At 41.8% G+C, this 20,928-nt stretch overlaps 1 protein-coding gene across 3 annotated transcripts in view; it reads right to left on the bottom strand.

The window, feature by feature from the left end:
• The window catches only part of LOC147717652 (E3 ubiquitin-protein ligase TRIM39-like), a 213,715-nt gene that overhangs the window by 62,264 nt on the left and 130,523 nt on the right, over positions 1 to 20,928 (bottom strand). For 2 of the 3 annotated variants that reach the window (XM_086924441.1, XM_086924443.1), the window contains exon 3: positions 10,448 to 10,678. The exons of the other annotated variant lie outside the window; for it this stretch is intronic. In XM_086924441.1, coding sequence (XP_086780567.1) covers positions 10,448 to 10,678 — 231 coding nt within the window. The remainder of the gene's footprint in view (positions 1 to 10,447; positions 10,679 to 20,928) is intronic. 3 annotated transcript variants of the gene reach the window in all.

Below are 20,928 nucleotides of genomic sequence, written 5' to 3'. Positions count from 1 at the left end.
ATTGACAGGCTTCCTGGAGTTCCACCCTTGTCAGGCACTGGTGATTTCTGATGGTGATCTGTTTTTGTGAATCCGTTTTTATTATTAGAAATACTACCTGCTACTCCGGAGACATCATTCATTCTACTCTTTGATTAATATCACTTCGCTTTGAAAATGCCATTGTTTGCAGGACGAAAATGCACCTGCAGTAGGATGCCTTTAAGAGCTTATTAAGCTGATTCAGTCACAAGAAAAAGGCAAGCCTTGGGTTAGTTCATCACCAATGAACACTCCTTGCACCCGTTTTTAGATGGGGCTTCACTAAGAGAAGTAAACTTCAATGTGCTGCTGTCGCTACTTAGAAAGCCCTACCACTACCAGAAGAAAGCTTGATCTTTGGGATGGGAGAAGGTATTGATCTGTTGACCTTAGAAAATCTCATGGCTGTTATTAGGTTAAGCGAGATGACGGAAGTGTCTGTTTGTCCATATATAGAGCTTGATGTACGAGACACATGAACTTGAATGTAATCCGCAGTGGTATTTCTAGAAGTGAATTTTAGGATTTGTGAGGGATTTTCAATACAAGTTTTTCATTAAAAGACATCTTTAAAAAAACATTGAACATGTCTTCGAGTCTTTTAAACATTTTTCAGGGAAAAAAGGGCAGCCACAGAACCAATGCAGCAGGGCCCCTGCACAGTGACAGAACCAACCACAAGTGGTCTTTGCACTCCAACTGAAGAGCATGCAGCTCCAGCTCAGACTGCTTTAAAAATATGGTAAGCTGTCTTGGGATCATGGATTCAATGTCCCAGGAGACTTACTGTGTTTTTTAAATATTGCTAGGGGGGCTGCAGTGCTCCCTGCAGCTCTCCACAACATTAAAAAAATGGTTGGAAGTTCCCAGCCCCTGCGAGGAGCACCACCAGGAAGCCAAAATATAACTAAAATGCCCTTAAGGGCACTTTGCTTGGAGCAGTGAATAATACATGAGTGGCTCCTGCTGCTCATTCTTTATTCTTTTAATAAGGTTTTTTATTTATTTTTTGTGTGTCTCAGTCCCAATTGGGGAACCCGAAGTTTATATTAACTTTGGGGCAGCGGAGGCCGCGGCCCCCTGCACTTCCTAGCCAGCACACACAGTGGCTGCCGGTAGGAGCCAGCTATTATTTGACAGTGACCTCCCACGGGGAGCATATATAACTGCCCATCTACTTAGGAGCCAAGGGCGGAGCCTGAAGCCCCATACGACCCCTGCCGGCTCTCCAGTCAGCACTTATTGTGGGTGCCAGCAGGAGCCATCTATTTTGTTGGTGCCCAGGTGCTCACAAGAGACACCCACAATGTGGTCTATCATTCTATCATTGGGGGGGAGGGGTGAGGAAAGAGGCCCAAGGCATTGGTCCGCACGACCCATCCCCAAATAGAATGTTTAGCCCCAGGGGATTGGGTCGCCGTGTCCTTACAAAGGCTAGGGGACCAGGACCACACATCCCATTCCCCATAAATAAATAACTATACTGACCCTAGAGAATAGGGTTTGCGCCTGAAAATGACTGTGAGGGGGAGCTGCATGCCCACTCCCTCATAAAATACATTGTGCAGACCACCAGGGCCTAATTTATCAAAAGGGATCTGCGTTAACATTTTTTGGGCCCCAGGGGATGTTCCTCTGGGACTACCCCACCAGGCCTTGGTATAAGAGACTGAGGGCTAGATGTAGGTAAATAGGTTTTACCGATTCTAAAATACCAAATTTTACCGATTTGGTATTTTAGAATCGGTAAATCCTATGTAGGTAATTATTCGGTAAAAATTACCGAATCGTTAAGATTCCCATAGGAAGGCCCATAGGAATGAATGTCAATTACCGAATCGGTAAATACCGATTCGGTAAAATAGGGAAATAGTCAAGGGTGGCCGGGTGTCACATTGACACCCTGTTGCACCCCTCAATAGTGCTGGTGTGCACATGTGGCATACATATATGCCCTACGGCCATGTATGTTTATCACATGGCACAGGTGTAAATGCACATATTTGCATTTACATAGGAATTCCTTATTTACCACCAACTAATAGTTGGTGGTAAATAACGAATTCTTAAAGCCCAGAAGCACTGTTTACAGTGCTTCCTAGATCTCATTTACCGATTCGGTAAATATCGAATCGGTAAATGATGATTCGATAAATACCGAATCGGTAAATACTGATTCGTTATTTACAGAATCGGTAAAAAAGCCTCCTACATTGGAAAAGTCTATTACCGGTCGGTAACGGCCGAAAATCCTCTGCGGGATGGAATATCCATAGATTTTGAACCTTGATATCTCGTAAAACTACTGAACAGATTTACACCAAATCACAACAAGCATTGGCAAAGCCAACAGGTTGTGCCTATGTGATTATTAATACCTTTTTTGTGTAAGATTTAGCTTGGTAAGGAGTTGTGCAATATAAGTGAAAGAAACTAAGTAAAAGTGCTATGACTTATTTTTGGCCTCTGTAAAATCTATTGGTTTTGACAATGTTTTATAGAAATGTTCCACAGCAACTTTAGCTGTTGTGCAGCATGTATTATAGTTGAAAAAAGCGCTTTGACATGATCAACAGAATTATAGTGCTTTTTTTTACTTGAAACACACCAATAGGACTAATAAAAAAAGAGTAACCAACCCCAGTCTAGCTCTTCCTGTGACCCTGCAGCAGGGAGCTCTTACTAATAAAATACGAATGTGTCTGTGTGTAAAGCAGCTGGCTCATGTACATCCAAACACGCTTGCCCACAAGTTGTTGTGCAACCTGGGTTAAAGAAAAAAAAAAGGTTTGACTGTTTTTTTACTGTAATTGTGCCTTGTTCCATAGCAGCAAAATATGGTGTAAATTTAGAGAGAGAAAAAACAGACAGTGAGAGAGAGGGGGAGATTATCAGTATGGACAAAATACATTGTGGAGCAAAAAGAGATAATAGAGTGTACTAAAACAGAAAATCTCAGCTTTACCAGTAGAATGATGTACTTTTATGTCTTTAAAGTTGCAAACTCTTTTGAAATTTGCTAATCTATATTTGAAATTTCATTTACGATGGCGGTGGGACGAGCGTCCAACTGCCATCGTTCCAAGCTCAATACCGTCTGATAAGCAGTCAGCGGTCCCGACAGCCCAATTACAATACACACGCTGTCCTTTTTCCATTGCGACTTGTCCAGAGGCTTGGAAGAGGGTCGCAACACAAGCTACAATAGAACAAGCATTTGCAATGCAATAGGTTTCGCAGTTACGCGAGTTTAAGCTATTGGCATTGTAAATAACAATGCCTTTTATTTATGTTTTTAAAAATAAATAAAAAGAAAAGGCATTGTTATTTGCAATGTCAGTAGCGAGACCTACTGCACTGTAAATGCTTGTTTTATGTAGCTGTGAAGATAAGCCCTGGAGTATTCCAGAACTTGGTACTGCAGCTGACATTTTAGGCAGGCCACGGGTGGATAGAGGAGATCGGCCCATATTAAGTGGTCACCTAACAGGAGCTTCACTAGAGGGCAGTCACAGGAGTCGGATAGACTGCAGAGCAATGCAGTATCCAAGTGAGAGGGCCCTGGAGGACACAAGTTCTGATTGATCTCATGGCCGCGCGTCAGCCGAAAAAGTAAATTTTGAGCATAGCAAGTCAGTGCAATTAGGAGATGATTACTGTCAGTTCAGGCACTTACTTCTGCAAGGCAAGCCGCACCTCGTTTACAGGTGGGCCCTATGGTGGCTGGCCCGCTAGGACTGGAGCAGACTACAGCGGCAACCAACACAGCATGATTCTGGCACACATCTGCCTCACAGGACTCTGATGACAAGAGTCTGCTGCTGAACCACTCTGACGGCCGGGCTGGCTTGGTTCACATTCAGCAGCCTGCCGCTGGCGCCGATGGGGTCGGGTCTACAACATCAATACCGCCGTGGTGGTGGTGCGAGCGACTTGCTCAGCCATTGTGCCCACATGGAGTCCGGCGGGCGCACAGCTGTGCAGCACTGCATGCAGTCTCCCCACATGGCCCAATCATCATGCGGTGCCTCTGATCATGCTGCCGCCGCACGGCCATGATGCTGCCTCTGTCGCCATTATGCCAACGATAGCTGCTTGTTTATATTTGCATCGTGCTTTCAGTTTCAGTGAAAGCGCAATGCAAATATAAACACGCGTGTCTGGAAGAGACGCCGTGCGTGAGCAAAAGGGACGCCGTGCACGAGCTACATCTCCAGTCAGGGTGGGCGGGGCCTAAGAGAGACAGGGCGGACAAAAAACCCCACTTCCAAAGAAGCCCGACACAAAACGAACAACAATAGATCTCGCCAAGGCGAGTGACAGCAGGCACATCAATGTGCACGTGCTCACACTGCTCACTTCTCACTAGTGGAGAAGTTATGGCATGACGTCATGCTAGGTGAGCATTGTAGGAGAAGGGAAATCCTTGAACGAGTTATTTTCTCAATGAATTTCCCTTCTCTTTTTGAAACTCAGGAGCAGCAACATCATTGTGGTGTCTGCAGGGCTTTAAGTGGCAGCTTTTTCCGTATTATATACAACAAGCCATAGTTGCTGCTTATTTATCTTATGCAACTAACAACCATTAACAAGCCAATAGTCCTGCCTTGTTGTAGGTATGATGTTACTTGTATCTGGATGCAATGACAGAAACAGCAAAATGCAAGTCCGGCGGCACACCTAAGCACAGATTTTTAGTTTATGTGTTATTAAGCCACGGCCTTAATTACATTGACCACGTCCCTTTGAGAGACCCCCCAGCAGTTTTTCATCCCACTTAAAGCCCTGTGTACGCCACCATGTATCTCAATGCCGATCTACAAAACAGAGCTTGAAGCCTGTCTCCTACAATTACATTTTGGTCTGGTATCCCCTAGTCAAGGAATGCACCGACCTCCCACACCACATCAGGGCCTCTTCTTCACTTCTTGGGTTCCAAGTGAAGCTGAAGACCTGGCTTTTCAAATAGTCACTCCAAGGAGGCAGATGCTGTTTTCACATGCAAAGTGCCTGGATGGCCTCATGGGTGATTAGCGTGAATATAAATACACATAACATATCCCAAATTCTGCCTGGGCTGAGCTTTTTATCTTTTCTATATATCCAAGGCAAAGAAGGCTTATTTTTATTTCTATATCATAGGAATGAAAGTAGAAGTTTAATGAAGGCTTCTCTCCTAGCTGATCTTTGTTTCACACAAAACTATAATGTAGGCTTCCTTGCTATCATTTTACTTCGGATCATTACAGAGAGGGATTACAATAGCATATTTAAAAAGGTGCATGGTATGATGGCTATGGTTAAAACTTTGCAGACCATGACAGATAGCGGGAGGTCTTGTCGGAGCAACTTTCCTGAGCTGGAAGACACCTGTCTAGAGGAGAGCCTGCTTTAATGGACCTAATAGCTTTGGGCACTTTGCTTACATATAAAGGTGACAAGTAGGGTCATTAAAGGAGGGAAATTAGTAAGGCTGTTCAATGAAGGCACTTTTGAAGTGAAAAAACCTGAGAGAGATCTTGGACAAGAACCAACAAATGAGGGATAAAAGCCCTACTTCAGAATCACAAACACACCAATACTGATGGCACACACACACAACCCACCCACTTTTGGTCTCTAGATTATATTAATCAAAGCAATCAGTGGCTGCATTAGTGATCCACAGGACAAAAGCCAACTGGGTGACAGATATGGCTTGACAAACTCTCTGAAAAAGACTGGCTCTACTGTGGTAACCAGTCCCCTGAAGGTCGCCTACACATCCTACATTTGAAGTTCCTCCATCAGACATACCACACACCAATATTTAATATTAACACCATCGCTGCTGATGGTATCCCTCTCTTGTCCTGAAGGTCAATGGAAACAGGTGTGTTCACGACGAGCTCAGCTAGTCATGAGCACAGCTCCACTGTACCTCATGTCGAGCTGAGCTTGTCATGAGCATCGAAGGGGTTAAGCTCAGAACCTACTACACGCCTTTCAGATGTCCCACGTTTGGAACAGACTTCTCCATATAGCGTGGTGCTGTCCTCCAGTAGCCAAATATTGGTGTAATGTGTTAAAGCTCCTGTTCAACATGCCTGATGACACCATAGCACCATTGTGAAGCTGGCACTGCGTGCCTGTACCAGGGCACTGATTCGGAGCATTCGGTTGTTTGTGTCTGGGCTCTGCTGCTGGCCAAAAGATGGATAGCCAGTGTGTGGGACAGGGATGGAGGTCCCATGGTGAAGGGTTGGTTTACCAACTTGATATACTGCAATGACCAGTTTGAGCTGTACTACTGTAGTATGGTTTAGGACCCCTTTTTGCGTGCATGTTATGTTAGCATGGCTTATTAGAAGTTTAAACGCCATTTTACATTTTGCTGCTTTTTGCACACAGCACTTCTTAGCTGTTTTTGCAAGTTAGCTTTCACTTAGGTATATACATGAAAAAAGGTTTGTTTTTCGACATCTCTAGACGTACATCGTGCCCCCAGTCTGTACAGTGAGTGCTGAGCCGTCAAGGTTATCATAACATGTGAGCCTGTTTATCGGCATGTACGTGTAACACATTCTAGACACAACATTTTGGCAGCTGCGAGCCAAGCATGATTCTGGCACCTTTATCATAGCACACTTGCCATAATTTCACACACTTGGAAAATTCCAGGGATGCAGAGAGCCTTGCTAATCCAGATGTAAATTACACTTACTGAGTGGAAAGGTAATGGGGTCCCCCAAAACAAGCTCAAGAGACCTTCTATAGTTTATAATACATAGTTCCTCCTATATAGGGAGGGTGTTAAAACTAGGTGCTATATCACCTGTTTGCACTATCATTGTAATATGATTCCTCCTTTTGTATTTTATGGAGTTGTAACCATGCTGACCATATTATTTTTAATCATATGTCTGCTTATGTTGACTAAAATACTGTGCTTGAGATCACTTCGTTAAAATAAATATTTTAACCTTACTGTGTCTCTTATTTTACTCCTGTTGTGGACTGGTATGAGAGTATAACAAAAGAGTGTTCTCACTTTCCACCATTCCTGAGATAGTCTTAAGTCGCATGTCCTAGGTTGTATAATCATTGGTTACTTTGCTAAAGGACGAAGAGCTAATGTGACACTGATGCTAGTTGGTTGGGGATTTCAAGGTAATGAGGTGAGTTTCTGGTACACCATAATTCACTAATGTCCTAGGTCTCTGTGCACAGTTTTGTGTATGAGCAGAAATCCTTGCAACACTACTCTACAGTTCCACCAACTAACTGACTCAAATCATCTGGCGTCATCTACAGGTCTATCTCCTACCACATGTACATGTTCAGTAGTAGGATGTGGGCTTGTGTGTGTTGTAATACGGAGGGTATATAGGTAAGTATCACCTGCCTCACATTGCCAAACAGATCCCTAACTATAAGAAATACAAGATGTGATGGTTGCGGCTTGCCTGTTGACTACAAAAAGTATGTAGAGAATACAATGCCTGTATTAGGATTTCAGTCTGCATTTACACCATATGCTTTTGTTTTTGTCCTACGAATGCACTCTATTTGACTTTGTGTTTTGAAGTTATTCAATTTATACTACTATTATAAAGAGAGAACTGGGAACCTTTGGGCAAGGTAAACTCCAGAAGTACACCACCAATCACAACACCCAATACAGCGTTGGAAAGGGGAGGTCCAGGAGATGGACATAGGCTATAAATCACCACACCATACACATTGGGGGGGATAGAACGTTAGGGGAAAAGTAGTCCTTAGGCGTAGGCATACAGTGATTGATCGCGGCGTTCAGCGTCAGCGTCATGGGTGCATAACGCGGTGTTTGGTGCATACAACGCGATAGCATTCAACCCGGTTCACTGCAATGTGCGACACTGGAGCCGTGGGGAGGAGCGGCGAAAGTGCAGGATAAACAATAAAAGTAAGGCGGCATTCCTGGAGCCGTGGGGAGGAGCGGCGAAAGCGCTATCAACACCTGGTTCACTGCAATGGCGTTCCTGGAGCCGTGGGGAGGAGCGGCGATGTGCAACCAACACCCCGTTCACTGCAATGTGAGCCACTGGAGCCATGGGGAGGAGCGGCGAAAGTGCAGCCGTAAAGAAGAAAAGTAAGCAATGTTCAGCCTACGGCCAGGAGCGCAGGGAGGAGAGCGGAAGTAAGTGTACTCGAGTGATAGTGTGAACCGACACACGGTTCACTGCGGAGGAGCGCGGAAGTGAGTGTATTCCAGTGATAGTGTGAGGATGAGGTGACTGGGCTCAGGAGATTGGGGGGGGGGAAGGTGCGCAGGCTCTCACAACAGAAGGACAAGTACTTTGAGGGGAACACACAGAAAGGAGCTGGCCGTGTCCGGGTTGCGCAATGTTGGTGACTACAGGGGATTTGCGGGGGGGGGGGGAGGGAAGGTGCGCAGGCTCTCACAACAGAAGGCCAAGTACTTTGAGGGGAAGTGGGCAAAAAGGGCTGATTGCTAAAACACAAAAAGGAGCTGGCCGTGTCCGGGTTACGCAATGCTGGTGACTTACTTTCACCTCGCAAAGCCTACCCGGACAACGTCGGGACGGGCTGCTAGTACAGCATAAAGAGAGAACAGGCTTTGCTGCATGATAGAAGTTTAAAGACTATGAAGATAGGCCTGTTTTTAAATTATGTGGCTTGAATTCTGACACATTCTGTTGCTCACATCAATAAGCCAGAGAAGGGATTTTTCCAGTCCCTACAGCAGGTTGCTTTTACAGTAGTTGTTGAGCTGCACAAAAAAATACAAACAGCCTTTTATTGGTCTTTATCAGAAGAACTAAAATATACAATACTGGCAGCTTCTATGATTTGAGTGTTTTTAGGTTTCAATTTTTATTCATTTTGTTTGCTGAGTTATTAATAATTCTGGCAATAATTCATATATAATTTGTAGGAAAAAAGAATGTATTAAATGTTAGTTTACTGATTTTGTGGATCAGGGTGGCATTTGTATGCACCCACAGATGTAAGATTTTCAGAAACTTTTTTATGATTCCTAACACCCTTTCCCAAATGAGTATAACTTGTTGTGAGGGATGAGAGGCACTTACCAGTTTTCTTTTTGAGGCTTAGGAAATCGCAGCCACTAATTTCGGGGGGGGGGGGGGGACTTAACAATGGAGATCACTGACAGAAATAGTAAGGACAAAATATGTAAGTGAAAATAGGTAAGTATAGATTTACTATTCTTAACTCCACATCTAGGTACCTTGAATATATCATCGGGGTACATTTATGTGGTGCTATATATAGTGAAAGTCTGTATACCTATAGAAAGTTATATTCACTGTATTTTTGTAGAAAATCTGAGTCTAATTTCAATATTACAGTGTACTTGTGATATTATCAATCATCATTTGTCATATGACAGGAAGTTTGCACACTCCAGCGTCACACACTATTCCAGTTGCCTATTTTCCTACCCTAAAGGAAAAAATGAAAGTCAAATCAAAGACCAGAATTGCAAATTCTGGTTACACAAATAAAGCACAACATACCTTTTCAGCAACCTGCTGAATGTTTCATTGATAGTCACTTTGATTAGCAAACAAGGATGCATGTTTAGTAGCATGATTATTTATTGCCCTGATGTAGTACACAACAAGAAAGTCGGATATTAACACATTTAATTTAACAGTATTTGTTCTATGTGTAGTCTTTATTCCTGCAGTCCGAGAAAGTATTTATAAGAAGTAGAAACATACAAAAGATTTAAACATTTGCTGTTAGGAAAGTAATTATGCATGTTAAGCAATGTATTATAAGGAATAATCTAAATGTGTAACAAATATATATTGCAAGCCATGTCAGAGTTCCATGATTTTATAAAACATTAGGTAGTGAAACATGGGCTCAGGGAGACAGGGTCATGATAAATAGTATATCTATACGATATGCAACCTAACTTACATTACTTTCGACAGATATATAATGAAAGCTTGAGATGTAATGCTTCAGACACAACTGACTGCCTTCACTAAAGGTAAGCCGACTCCTTCTCTTCTGATATGGTCAGTCAACGAGTTGAGCCTCTTGAATCAGAGTTCTCTCTACCCCCCTTAATGTAGAGACAATCCCTCCTTTGTAGATGTAGGGATAGGAAGATTCACCTTTCCTCTTGAAACTGCTCTTCTAGAACTATACATTTCAAAAGTCTTTCACCTGCATTAACTCAATGGTGTGCTCCCAAACTTGCATCTAGTTTCCTATCCCCTGTCCCTTTCTGTGACTACAGATCCTATTAAGGGAACTTCCACTATCTCTGGTCAGATTCGTAAGGACAAAAAGTACATGCTCTACATTGTGAAATTCTACACCCTGGTGTGGACACATCTAACTGGATCAGGTTCCTAGTGCAGGAATTTTCCCCTTCTAGTTCTATTGATGTCTAACCCGCTCTTACCTTCAATAACTGCACATCCTGTTGCTGACACTTGGCCTCTATCTCCTCAATCACGCTTTTCAGGGAGGCATTCTGTTTCTCCACAACAGTCATTTTAAAAGGCATCTTCTCTAGAATTTCCAGCTGATGTTTCTCCATCTTGCCCAGAATGTTTTTCTTTTCCTGCTCTAGAAACCGCTGCAGATCTTCAAAGGTTCTTGTGATTATCATAGCTTGATTCTTGAATTGTCCCTGAATAAAAGTAACTCAGGTAAAAATAGGTGCAGTTAAGTGGATTCTCAAAAACACATCAACAATTTTCTTAAATACAGCCAAGACAGTAGGTAAGCCCGGAATGCACTGCCCGTGTTCTTGTACATGGCACTGCAGACTGGCATCACTGAAGACCTCAAATATCACAGCAGATGAAGGACATTTAGAAAATGTTCCTCTAGGCCTGCAGCAGAAAAGGTTACCACTTGCAACTCCCCCTAAGAGTGGAGAATCATATTCACCTGTTTACAGGCTCTGGGTCCTTTGGCTCTTGCGAGCTCTTAAACTAATACCTAGCAGGACTTCTTGGATTAAAGTATAAAGGTACCTTGCTGTATTAGTAGAACATTGTCTTAGGTGTGCATTCCCTTTTTTCATTTGGCATCGAGAGAAGTGTTGAACAGTGTAATATTTACAAAACATTTGACTTCAAGAATACAAACTTTAGACTAATCGTAGATAAAATCTACTATATTTATAGAAGAAAATCAAGTCCCTAATTCTTTAGAGTTTAAGCCAAGAATTTAGAAATCTCACCCAACAGATAAGCTGCAAAACAGTGTGAAACATCTAAGAAGATACATGGATGTATAAAAAATAGAAGTAGTTGCATACATTTGTATGTAAACAACTGTAGTGGGACTGAGCTTTGCATTTACACAATGTTAAGTTAGCATGAGCTTATTAGAAGTTTAAACGCCATTTTAACTTTCCTGCGCTGCTTTGCACACGGCACACAATCGAGCTATTGTTTAGAGAAGGCTGAGTATTTTGCTTCACATGAGAATGGCTTGTTTTGCTACATTCCTAGGCTGCTTTGTGAGTTTAGTCTGTACCGTGAGTGCTACGACAGTCAAGGTTATCTTGAACACTGTGTCTGTTCGGAATGATCATCGCACGTTCTAGCCATAACACATATGCAGCTGCGGCTGCCTCTGATACTGGTGCGTTTAATAATGCACTGTGCAGTCATGATCACACACACTTGGAGAACGTGGCTATACACAGGTTAGGGTGGATCCCCGCTTTGAGAGTGACCATTCTGTCACTACCTATTCTGTAGGTAAATTGAGTCAGAGTTGGCTCAAACACTCCACTTTAGTGTCAGTTAAGCTTCATTTATCTAAACTGACTGACGATGTTGATATGAATGACTTTGTCAAGGGACCAGCTTCATGCAGATCTAAAAGATGGATATATGCTGTGTACAACGAAGTTTGGAAACTGTCTCAAATTGAGGCTGCTTCCCGGTTAAGAGCTATGGATCCAGCAAATTTAGAAAAAGTGCTTGCAGTTGTAGATAATAGCATTAACACGCTTTCTTCCCGCATTTACACATTAGATAATATTGTTTCATCTGTTGTTGATATTGTGCAAGAAGATGTGTCTGTTTTGTTTCATGGTCAAAATCAACTGCGTTCCAACATGCAGTTTGCATGGACTTTGCAAACGTTAAAAGCTGGCCCGTGCCTTGGGACTACATGAACACGTTGTCCTTGTTCGCGCCATTTAATTTTTGACTGAGAAGCAACAGTTTATGTCAATGAAGGATGCCACGTTTTCCATGTTACACATTGAAAAGTTAGAACCCTTCACATTTTCTGTGGCCGAATCCAATTCTGCTGTGTGGCTTATCCATGGATTGATAACGCTCCCTTTCCCGCTGTTCATATTTGAAGCTTGTATGAAGTATTATGCTATTGGCAGATATGAACCGTTAGGCAGTGCTTATCTCCATGAAGCTTGGTCACTACCGTTTACCTATAGGTGCCTGCGGGAGGGTAAAGAGGTTTATTTAAATGGTGAAGACTGTACTACAACACCTGATCACTCATTAGTGTGTAGGAATATCCAATTGCATGGCTCTTGTAATCAGAATGAACCAAATTTGGCTTGTGTTTTAAAAGGCACACCTATACCTAATATTTCACCAACATTCACATTACTAGCAAACAGGAGTTATTTACTTTTAAATAATGAGGATTGTTGTGGGATGTTCAGTGGAATTTCTTACGTGGTTACGGTTTCCCTAAGAATAATTTGTTGTAAAAACGTCCTGTTTCCTCCTCCACATGGGAAGCTGGATGTTTCCATCTGGCCGTCGATTCAGACCTTGAAAGCAGAGTTCAACAAGATGAGTGGAATAAGAGCGCTTTTGTTCCAGAAGGAAGTTGCCCTTACATCTGCCCGTGAAACATTTGTCCTTCACGTAGCAAACACCGGCACAGAAGTGCATGCGTTATTAAATATAGATCTCCCCCTGCATTTTGGGGAGTTAATTCACACTATCTTTAATGCCTCCTCGACAACAGGGCTGGCACGCTTTTTTAAAGTTATTAGTAGTGGCCTTGTGACTTCCTTCCAAACTATATTTGGTGTGTTCCCAGCATTTTTTCATTCAATGTTTTCCAGCCTTTTTGGTGGTTTTCCCTTAATGCTCGCTATAGTCGGCGGTGTGCTTCTGTTGATTTGTTTGTTTAAAAATGGATGCACATCCTGTGGCACATGACAATATGTCACGGCTGTTGCTGCTCCGCAACCGAAGGCTTAGTTACTATGAAGCGCTGCCTCTGGCTACATTGAGTGCAGCTTATGGATTATCGTTTCGATTTTCCTTTCTCACATGCGTTCAGCCTGTCTTTCACTGCCTGAGCTGCGATTTCAACTGGGCTCTGGATTTTTGTCTCTACAGAACGGTGTATCCCAACGCGGATTATGATCAGCTAATGAGCCCCTTAGTTGCTCATAAATTGTTCTGTTCTGGCGGCGGGATTATGCCCTTTGCAGCAATGCATGGAGTCTTGGGACATTGGAATGTTTTTGCAGCGGCGCATGACTTCTTGGCACGCAGTTTCATTGAAGAAGACCCGAGTTGTCCTCTGATGATTGTCAAGACTGCTGTCGTGTGTTGACCAGCAGATTTTGATTTTTAAATCTTTTTTCACCGTGCTTTGTCCACACCAAAGGTGTATATTAACTTTGCGTATGATTCTATAATTCGGAGTTCACATTACGGAAAATTTGAACTTGTTTCTGCTTCTCGAACTTGAACTCTGCGTTCCTAAATTGCCCACGTTTTTTTACGTGCTCCGATCAAGGGAGGGTGTAGTGGGGCTGAGCTTTGCATTTACACAATGTTAACTTAGCATGAGCTTATTAGAAGTTTAAACGCCATTTTTACTTTCCTGCGCTGCTTTGCACACGGCACACATTCGAGTACAATGACATTTCCACAGCGGTGCCTATACAAAATGGCACCGCAATGGGTACACCAATGCAAGTTTCTGCATCGCGTGGACTGCTATGTCATGCCGTGCAGGAACTGGGCGTACATGCAGCTATGGGGGCACACCATGTGCCTCCCTACATGCATCCCCATGGCCCTGAGGCAGCAGGTGGCCCTGTAGGACCCCCTTAGTTCCATAACGCCAGCCTTTTCATGGCGGGCTCACCGCCATGAAAAGACTGGCAGTAAGGAAACTCTTAATATGCTTGGCGGTGCCGCAACTGCACCACCAGCATATTACTGCCTCACACCGCTGCAACACCTCCATGGAACAACGGTTCCCCAGTGATTGCAACGGGAGTGCAGTGGTCCGGCTGCCAAACTCAAAATAGGAAGTATAAAAAATAGAAGTAGTTGCATAAAATTATATGTAAATAACAAACGTATGAACTTTAAAAAAGTTTATTTATTTATTCTATCACACTAGTTTTAGACAAAATGGCACAGCAAGCCAAATATACATTTCGGGAGAGGAGTTGGCCTGACGGCTAGGGCGATAGGCCTTGAATCTGGGGAACTGGGTTCGAGTCTCGTCAATAACGCTGAACATCCTGTGAATCTAGGCAAATCACTTATTCTCCCTGTGCCTAACAATGTGTCCTCCTGTAATGCAACTGGTGCTATGTAAGGCGCTCTGATACCCGATTTGGGTCAAGTTTGCGCTATATAAAACTCTAAAAAATAAAAAAATTACATCTCAGAAATGAAAGCAATTAGTAAGGGGATGATTCTGAGTTGTGGGATAGGGGCAGCACACCATCAGCCCACAGCTACAACGCCAAAGCTCACCAATGGCCTGCTGCCAGATTACGAGTTACTTTGTTGTCTGGCAAGCTTTCCTTTGGTGTTCCCACGGCGGTGTCTATTAAAAAGGCTGCATGGTATGAACTGCCAAGTCCTTGCCATGCAGGAACTGGGCATGCATGCAGACCGGGAGTCCTGCATGTATCCCCATGGCTCTTAGGCACTGGGGCCCCTGTAGGACCCTCTTAGTTCCCTCACCGCCAGCCTTTTCATGCCAGGCTCACCGCCAATGAAAAGGCTGGCAGTGACGAAACTCGCAATATGCTTGACGGTGCTGCGACAGCACCGCCAACATATTACTGCCTCACACAGCAGCAGCACCACTGGGGAACAGCAGTTCCCTGGTGATTGCAGCGGGCCTGCAGCAGTCCGACTGCCAAACTCACAATAGGGCGGTCAGACTATCAGTGCAGCGGTAGCCACAGCAGGTTTGCCAAATTCGTAATTACTCCCTAAGCCACATGGGTTACATCTACAATCAACAAAGTGCATCAACAGAAAATGTGAATGGGAATTGAACCGAGTAATATTCTATGGCATGCTATGGGAGAGCCACTACAAAAGATGATGCTGTATTTCATGTAAAAGAACTCAACCATGCCCCAAATGTGACAGAAATGGAAGTAAGGGAGGTAATAAAGGATATAAGGGCCATATGTATGAAGCAAATTTGCATTCGCAAAGGCCGAAATTTGCAGAAATTCGGCCTTTGCGAATGCGAATTAGGAAAATGATATGTATGAAGTAAATTCTGGTGCAAAATAAGGAATTGCAAAATTTGCAATTCCTTATTTTGCAATCGCATTTAAGGAATCGCAAATTTTGCGATTCCTTAAATGCAATGTATGAAGCCAAAAAAATGTCCAAAATGCCCTTAAGGAATCGCAAATTACCACCAACTTCTAGTTGGTGGTAAGTTGCGATTTCCTTTAAAAATGCACATTTCAGCATATTTCAAAGTGCCATGTGACGCACGTAAATGCCCTTAGGGCATGTATGTGCGCCACATGTGCACCCATGCATATTTCAGGGGTGCAACAGGGTGTCCTTTGGACACCCCTGCACCCTTGAAATTATTCTCAATTAGCGATTTTTAAATTGTGAATTGCAAAATTGAGAATACCTTCCCATTCATTCCTATGGGCCTCCTGGCCCATAGAAATGAATGGGAAAATATTCCTTAATTGAGATTCGCAATTTGCTAATCGCAATTAAGGACTACTAAGAATTCGCTAAAAAAAGCGAATTTGTACATACATACCAATTTGCGATTTCTTAAAAATCGCTATTTCAGAATCGCAAATCGGTACCTTCATACATATGGCCCAAAGAGAGGCAAACACTAGCTACCAGGAACGCACAACCAAAATCTTAAAAGATATAGTGCCCAAAGTGTCCAGGAACATCACAGAGTAACTACCACTTATGCCCACTTTAAAACACATAGTTGCACGAACTAAAAAAGCCACCCGCAATACTACTCCTGCCCTGGCCTAGAAGATACCAAGACATAGAAATATCTGAACATTCAACAATGACACATAATGGCCCACTTTTCCTTTTACATTACAATCTAAACAAGAAAAATAAATCCTATTATTCTCTACAGCAAATAACTTACTAAAACTAAGCTGCTGTAAAGCTACAAATGTTACACGGCTCCTATGAATGTAGTAGGAATGTGGGTTGGATCCACAAACTTCATAATGAAGAGACTGAGTCTTCTCATATTATCAGTAAATGTTGGTCCATCTAGCTCACAGTACTGCATCTAAACTCCTAAACCTTCAGAGTTATAGATGCTGTTGGCAACATTGAACACGCCCACACTTATTCCCAAGGTGTTCGTGGAAATAGATGTAAACCTTTCATATATCACTTTTGCATGCCCAAGGTTTGACAAGGAGAAGAGAGAAAAATACATTTTCAAATGTTTATTCAAAAGATTTACTCTTTTAAATTAAAACGTGAACTGTATATTATTAATCAGATGATACACATCATTGTTATAAGCATTATTAGAATGGTGAAACGTATGAATAATTCAACAATGTTGATTATTTCTAATATTACTCCTATCTATCACTAATAGCCCTACACTAGTGAGCACATTATTGGAGTAGCCTTCTGCCAGACCCAGTTGGAATGATTATCTCAGGAAGCTGTCCTCAATGCATTAACAAATGCACTCTGTCTCAGTATGCAACCCTACACACCTCTGCCAGCGTAGCTATCTTCCTACTTAGAATATGTGTCAGGCCTGGAGTACTGCATATAATTCACAGCTCTCCACAGTATCCATGATGACTCCAGTGTGAAGTGCCTCTCGCCAAATACTGGCCTTATCTTATCTGCAGAAGACGCAGAAAAACAGCTTTAACTCGTCTGGGTAAAAAGGTCATCTCCTAAGAGTACAAAATAAAGCAACAACATTGTGTTCTAAAATGAGTCCCTGGAACTACAGAACAACAATGTCAAACTATAATAAATGCGTGTGTGGCATTTTGTTGTGTTAGTGAAAAATATGTTTAAACCACCATCTCGCAAATGTGCTAAGTTAGAAAGAAAAACTAAGATGGAGATAAGATATAATCTTTATAACACAAAATGTGTCCTTAACCTTTCACTCAGATATGCACCACATATGGTGCATATCAAAAAACTAATATATCTTTTATACATTCCCTTCCACCAAATAAACAAAGCAGCACTTACTGCGAACTCTTAAACTACATTTAAAATAAAAAAATAAAAACTACTACCCACAAAAAATAATCATAGACTTTGAAAAAGCCATGATCCAGACCGATTTAAAAATATACCCCCACACAGCCATTCAAGGTTGTTACTATCAAAGCATAGGATGCAGAATGTGCTATATACAGCCACATTCCCCTTTGAAATAAAACAAATGATACCACATGTCGCAGAGGTACATAACCACTACGTTTACTAATAGAAAGTCCTTTCTACCAACAAAACGAAGACAAACTAAGCCTCCTAATTGGTTACTTCAAGGACACTTTGCATCACTCTGGGCACAGATGCCAACCCAAACAGAATGGTGGAATGTACATGACAACAATCTGGCACAGGAAGCTAAAACATTCAACACAGTGGAAGGATGGCACAATGCCCTGTAATCTACACTAGGCAGAACCCAGACTACAATGTATACATTTATAAAAGCATTACAAAAAGAACAAACCTAACAACAAGTAGAGCAATCTGTTACCCAACTAGCACCTACACTCAGAAAACAAACCAACAGAATGTATGACATGCTATAATTTAAAGTCAAACTATTCATGAACAACAATGGAGTAGACTACTAACAAATAATTGCCAAAAGCATTTAATAAAATAAATATTAAAGTACGAAAGTGACGAAAAAAGTCACACAATCTATACCAAAATGACAAATAATTTTTGATATAAATAATAAACATAATATTTTCTTACATCAGTCAAAACATTAACTAAAACTCCAATATTAAATAAGACTTTGATAACAAAATATACAACACAAGTAAAAACATTCCAAATATTCAAGAAGTTCATTGCAGCGCCCCCCTCTCCCTTCACCCTGACACCAATCTGTACATTCAGGGTGAAATCAAAAAGGAACAGTAGGATGACGATTACTATTGTACAATTAATTTAAAAAAAAAGAACATCAAACAGAAGAGAAATGAGAAGAAAAAAGAGGGAGAAAAAGAAAAAGGAACGATAAAATGCAATAAAGTATCAACTTATTAAGAATTTTGCTGTATTTAAACATTTAGCAGAAAAAGAGCAGTCCAAAACAATCTATGCGTTTACCCCTTCTAACCAATTCATTAAAGGTTCCCAAATTCCCATACCTCTTTTTTTGTGAGCGTCTACCCAATTCAATTCATGAAGCTTTATTCGGCAAATTAAAAATGACCATAAAAGCACAGAACATGTATAATAACAATTTTACAGAATACAAGACATGTTAAAAGGAGTCATAAAATACAGACAGCATTCCTAAAATAGCATACTTTTACGTGCCTTGATACAACAATTTAAAAAAGTAGCAGTAAAAAAGCAAATGTCAGCGGACACTGTATTAAATAGTAGATTCATCGCCTGGTTAACAGTACGTACACCATATTTGATAAACAAGGGTTTCAGATAGGCTAGTCTGAAATTCATATACAATTTACAGATCAATAAAAAGTGCAAAGTGCTTTGTTTGGTAATGGCATCACAAAAACAGGGCCCAGTTGGGTGTTTCTTGACCAGAGTAAGGCCACTAGGTGATGTGCCACGCCGAACCTCAGCCTGGTTAACACAAACTTATGGGATGGCCTAGTTACCATAGCAAGATATCCTGGAAAACCTTCACTTATATTGTATTTACAATAAAACATAACCGTGGACATAGATCCATATGCTGAGGCCCGTTTCCTTGCTTTAAGGGCCAAGAATGTTGATTTCAACTCTACTTTGGGTATCTTGGATACGGCACTATGATTAGTCAGTAAATTAATGTTAAATATTTCAAGATAACAGTTAGCAACGTATTTTAACCATGGGATATTGCAAAACGTATCCAGGGAAATACAATCCTCAATAATAGATCTACTAAAAGTCTTTTCTTCCTGGAGCCATATCGACCTCCATAACAGCAATGGCCTCATTGATAGTAGATCATCTAAGAAATGAATATCCAATTCTCGATGGATCTGCTCGGTGGGAGCAGAGGAGGGTAGACATAAAAGTCTTTTTAAAAAGGTATTCTCCTCCATTTGCAAATTATGGGAACAAATATGTCCCCACACCCCTGCACCGTACATTGCAATAGAGACACATCTAGCTTGATAAATATAGAGCATATGCCTTGTGCGTCTGTCACCAACCTTTGTCGCAAATCTGAAAACACCATGTGCGTTTTTTGCCATTTTGTTACTAATATTGTTGAATTCATTAGTCCATTTTTTTATTTTTGGAGAAGGTTTCCCAAAATAGCAGAATTTATCTACTTCTAGCACCTTTCACCCTCCATAAAAAAGGCATTGGATGTTTTCCTTTTAGCCCCATACGTCATAGTATAAGTTTTCCCTTTATTGATAGATAGTTTTCTATCTTTAATAAAGTTAGAAAATCTATCGATCAGACGTTGTAGTCCGCGTGGTGTTCTTGAAAGCAGGACAGTGTCATCAGCGTACAATAACACTGGTACTGAGACGCCTTTAATTTTAGGGACATCCGCATTTACAGTTTTTAAAATTGGGTCAATTTCATTAATAAACAATATAAAAAGTAAGGGGGCTAATAAGCAGTCCTGCCTGATCCCTCGATTAACCCTAAATTTCGGGGTGCATTCACCTTTGGGGCCATAGCGTACACATGTTTCTAGCTTCTCGTACAATCTAGTGAGAAAGAAAATTATTCCCTCTGGGGCTCCTAGCTATAACAGGGTCGGCCATAGTATAGTGTGGTCGACCATATCGAAGGCGCTGCTAAGGTCTGCAAAGCAGAGATATACTGAGCCCTCTTTTGCTTCGGTGTATTTGCCTATCAATAAATCAAGGTTGATACACTGGTCGAGTGTCCCCCGACCCTTTCTAAACCCAAACTGGCTATCAGCCAGGATACCCTTTTGCTCCACCCACTCTTCTAGTCTAGCCAACATAACTCTACTCATGATCTTAACTGAGGAGTCTAAAAGAGAGATGGGCCGGTAATTTCTAGCATCAGATCAACTACCCTTTTTATGAATCGGGATTATGATGGATTCCCCCCAAGTTTTTGGTGCTGCAGTACAAACGGCAGCATTAAAAACAATAGCCAAAAGAGGGCTCCACAGCTCTGGGGCTGCCTTATAAACATCTATAGGGACCCCATCGGGTCCCTGGGCTTTGCCCCCCTTACTCGCACTGATCCCAAGCTCGACCCCTTTAACACTAATGTCCAAGTCAATTATGGGCCATCTACTAGAATAGTTATCAGCAATGTTAGACAGACCAAAAATGTGGGAGAAATGCAAGACCCAGTCATCGCTAGATATGTTGGAGGTTAACTCAGGGATATTTTCCTCCCTAAGGAAAGTAGAGTTAACAGTAGCTCAAAACAGAGTATTATTTGATAATTCTGCAGCTTCGTTAAGGGA

This window comes from Lissotriton vulgaris, chromosome 5 (assembly GCF_964263255.1).
Source record: "Lissotriton vulgaris chromosome 5, aLisVul1.2, whole genome shotgun sequence".
Taxonomy (NCBI): Eukaryota; Metazoa; Chordata; class Amphibia; order Caudata; family Salamandridae; genus Lissotriton; species Lissotriton vulgaris.
Note: the sequence above shows the minus strand (reverse complement) of the source record. Positions and strands in the feature narration are given on the sequence as shown.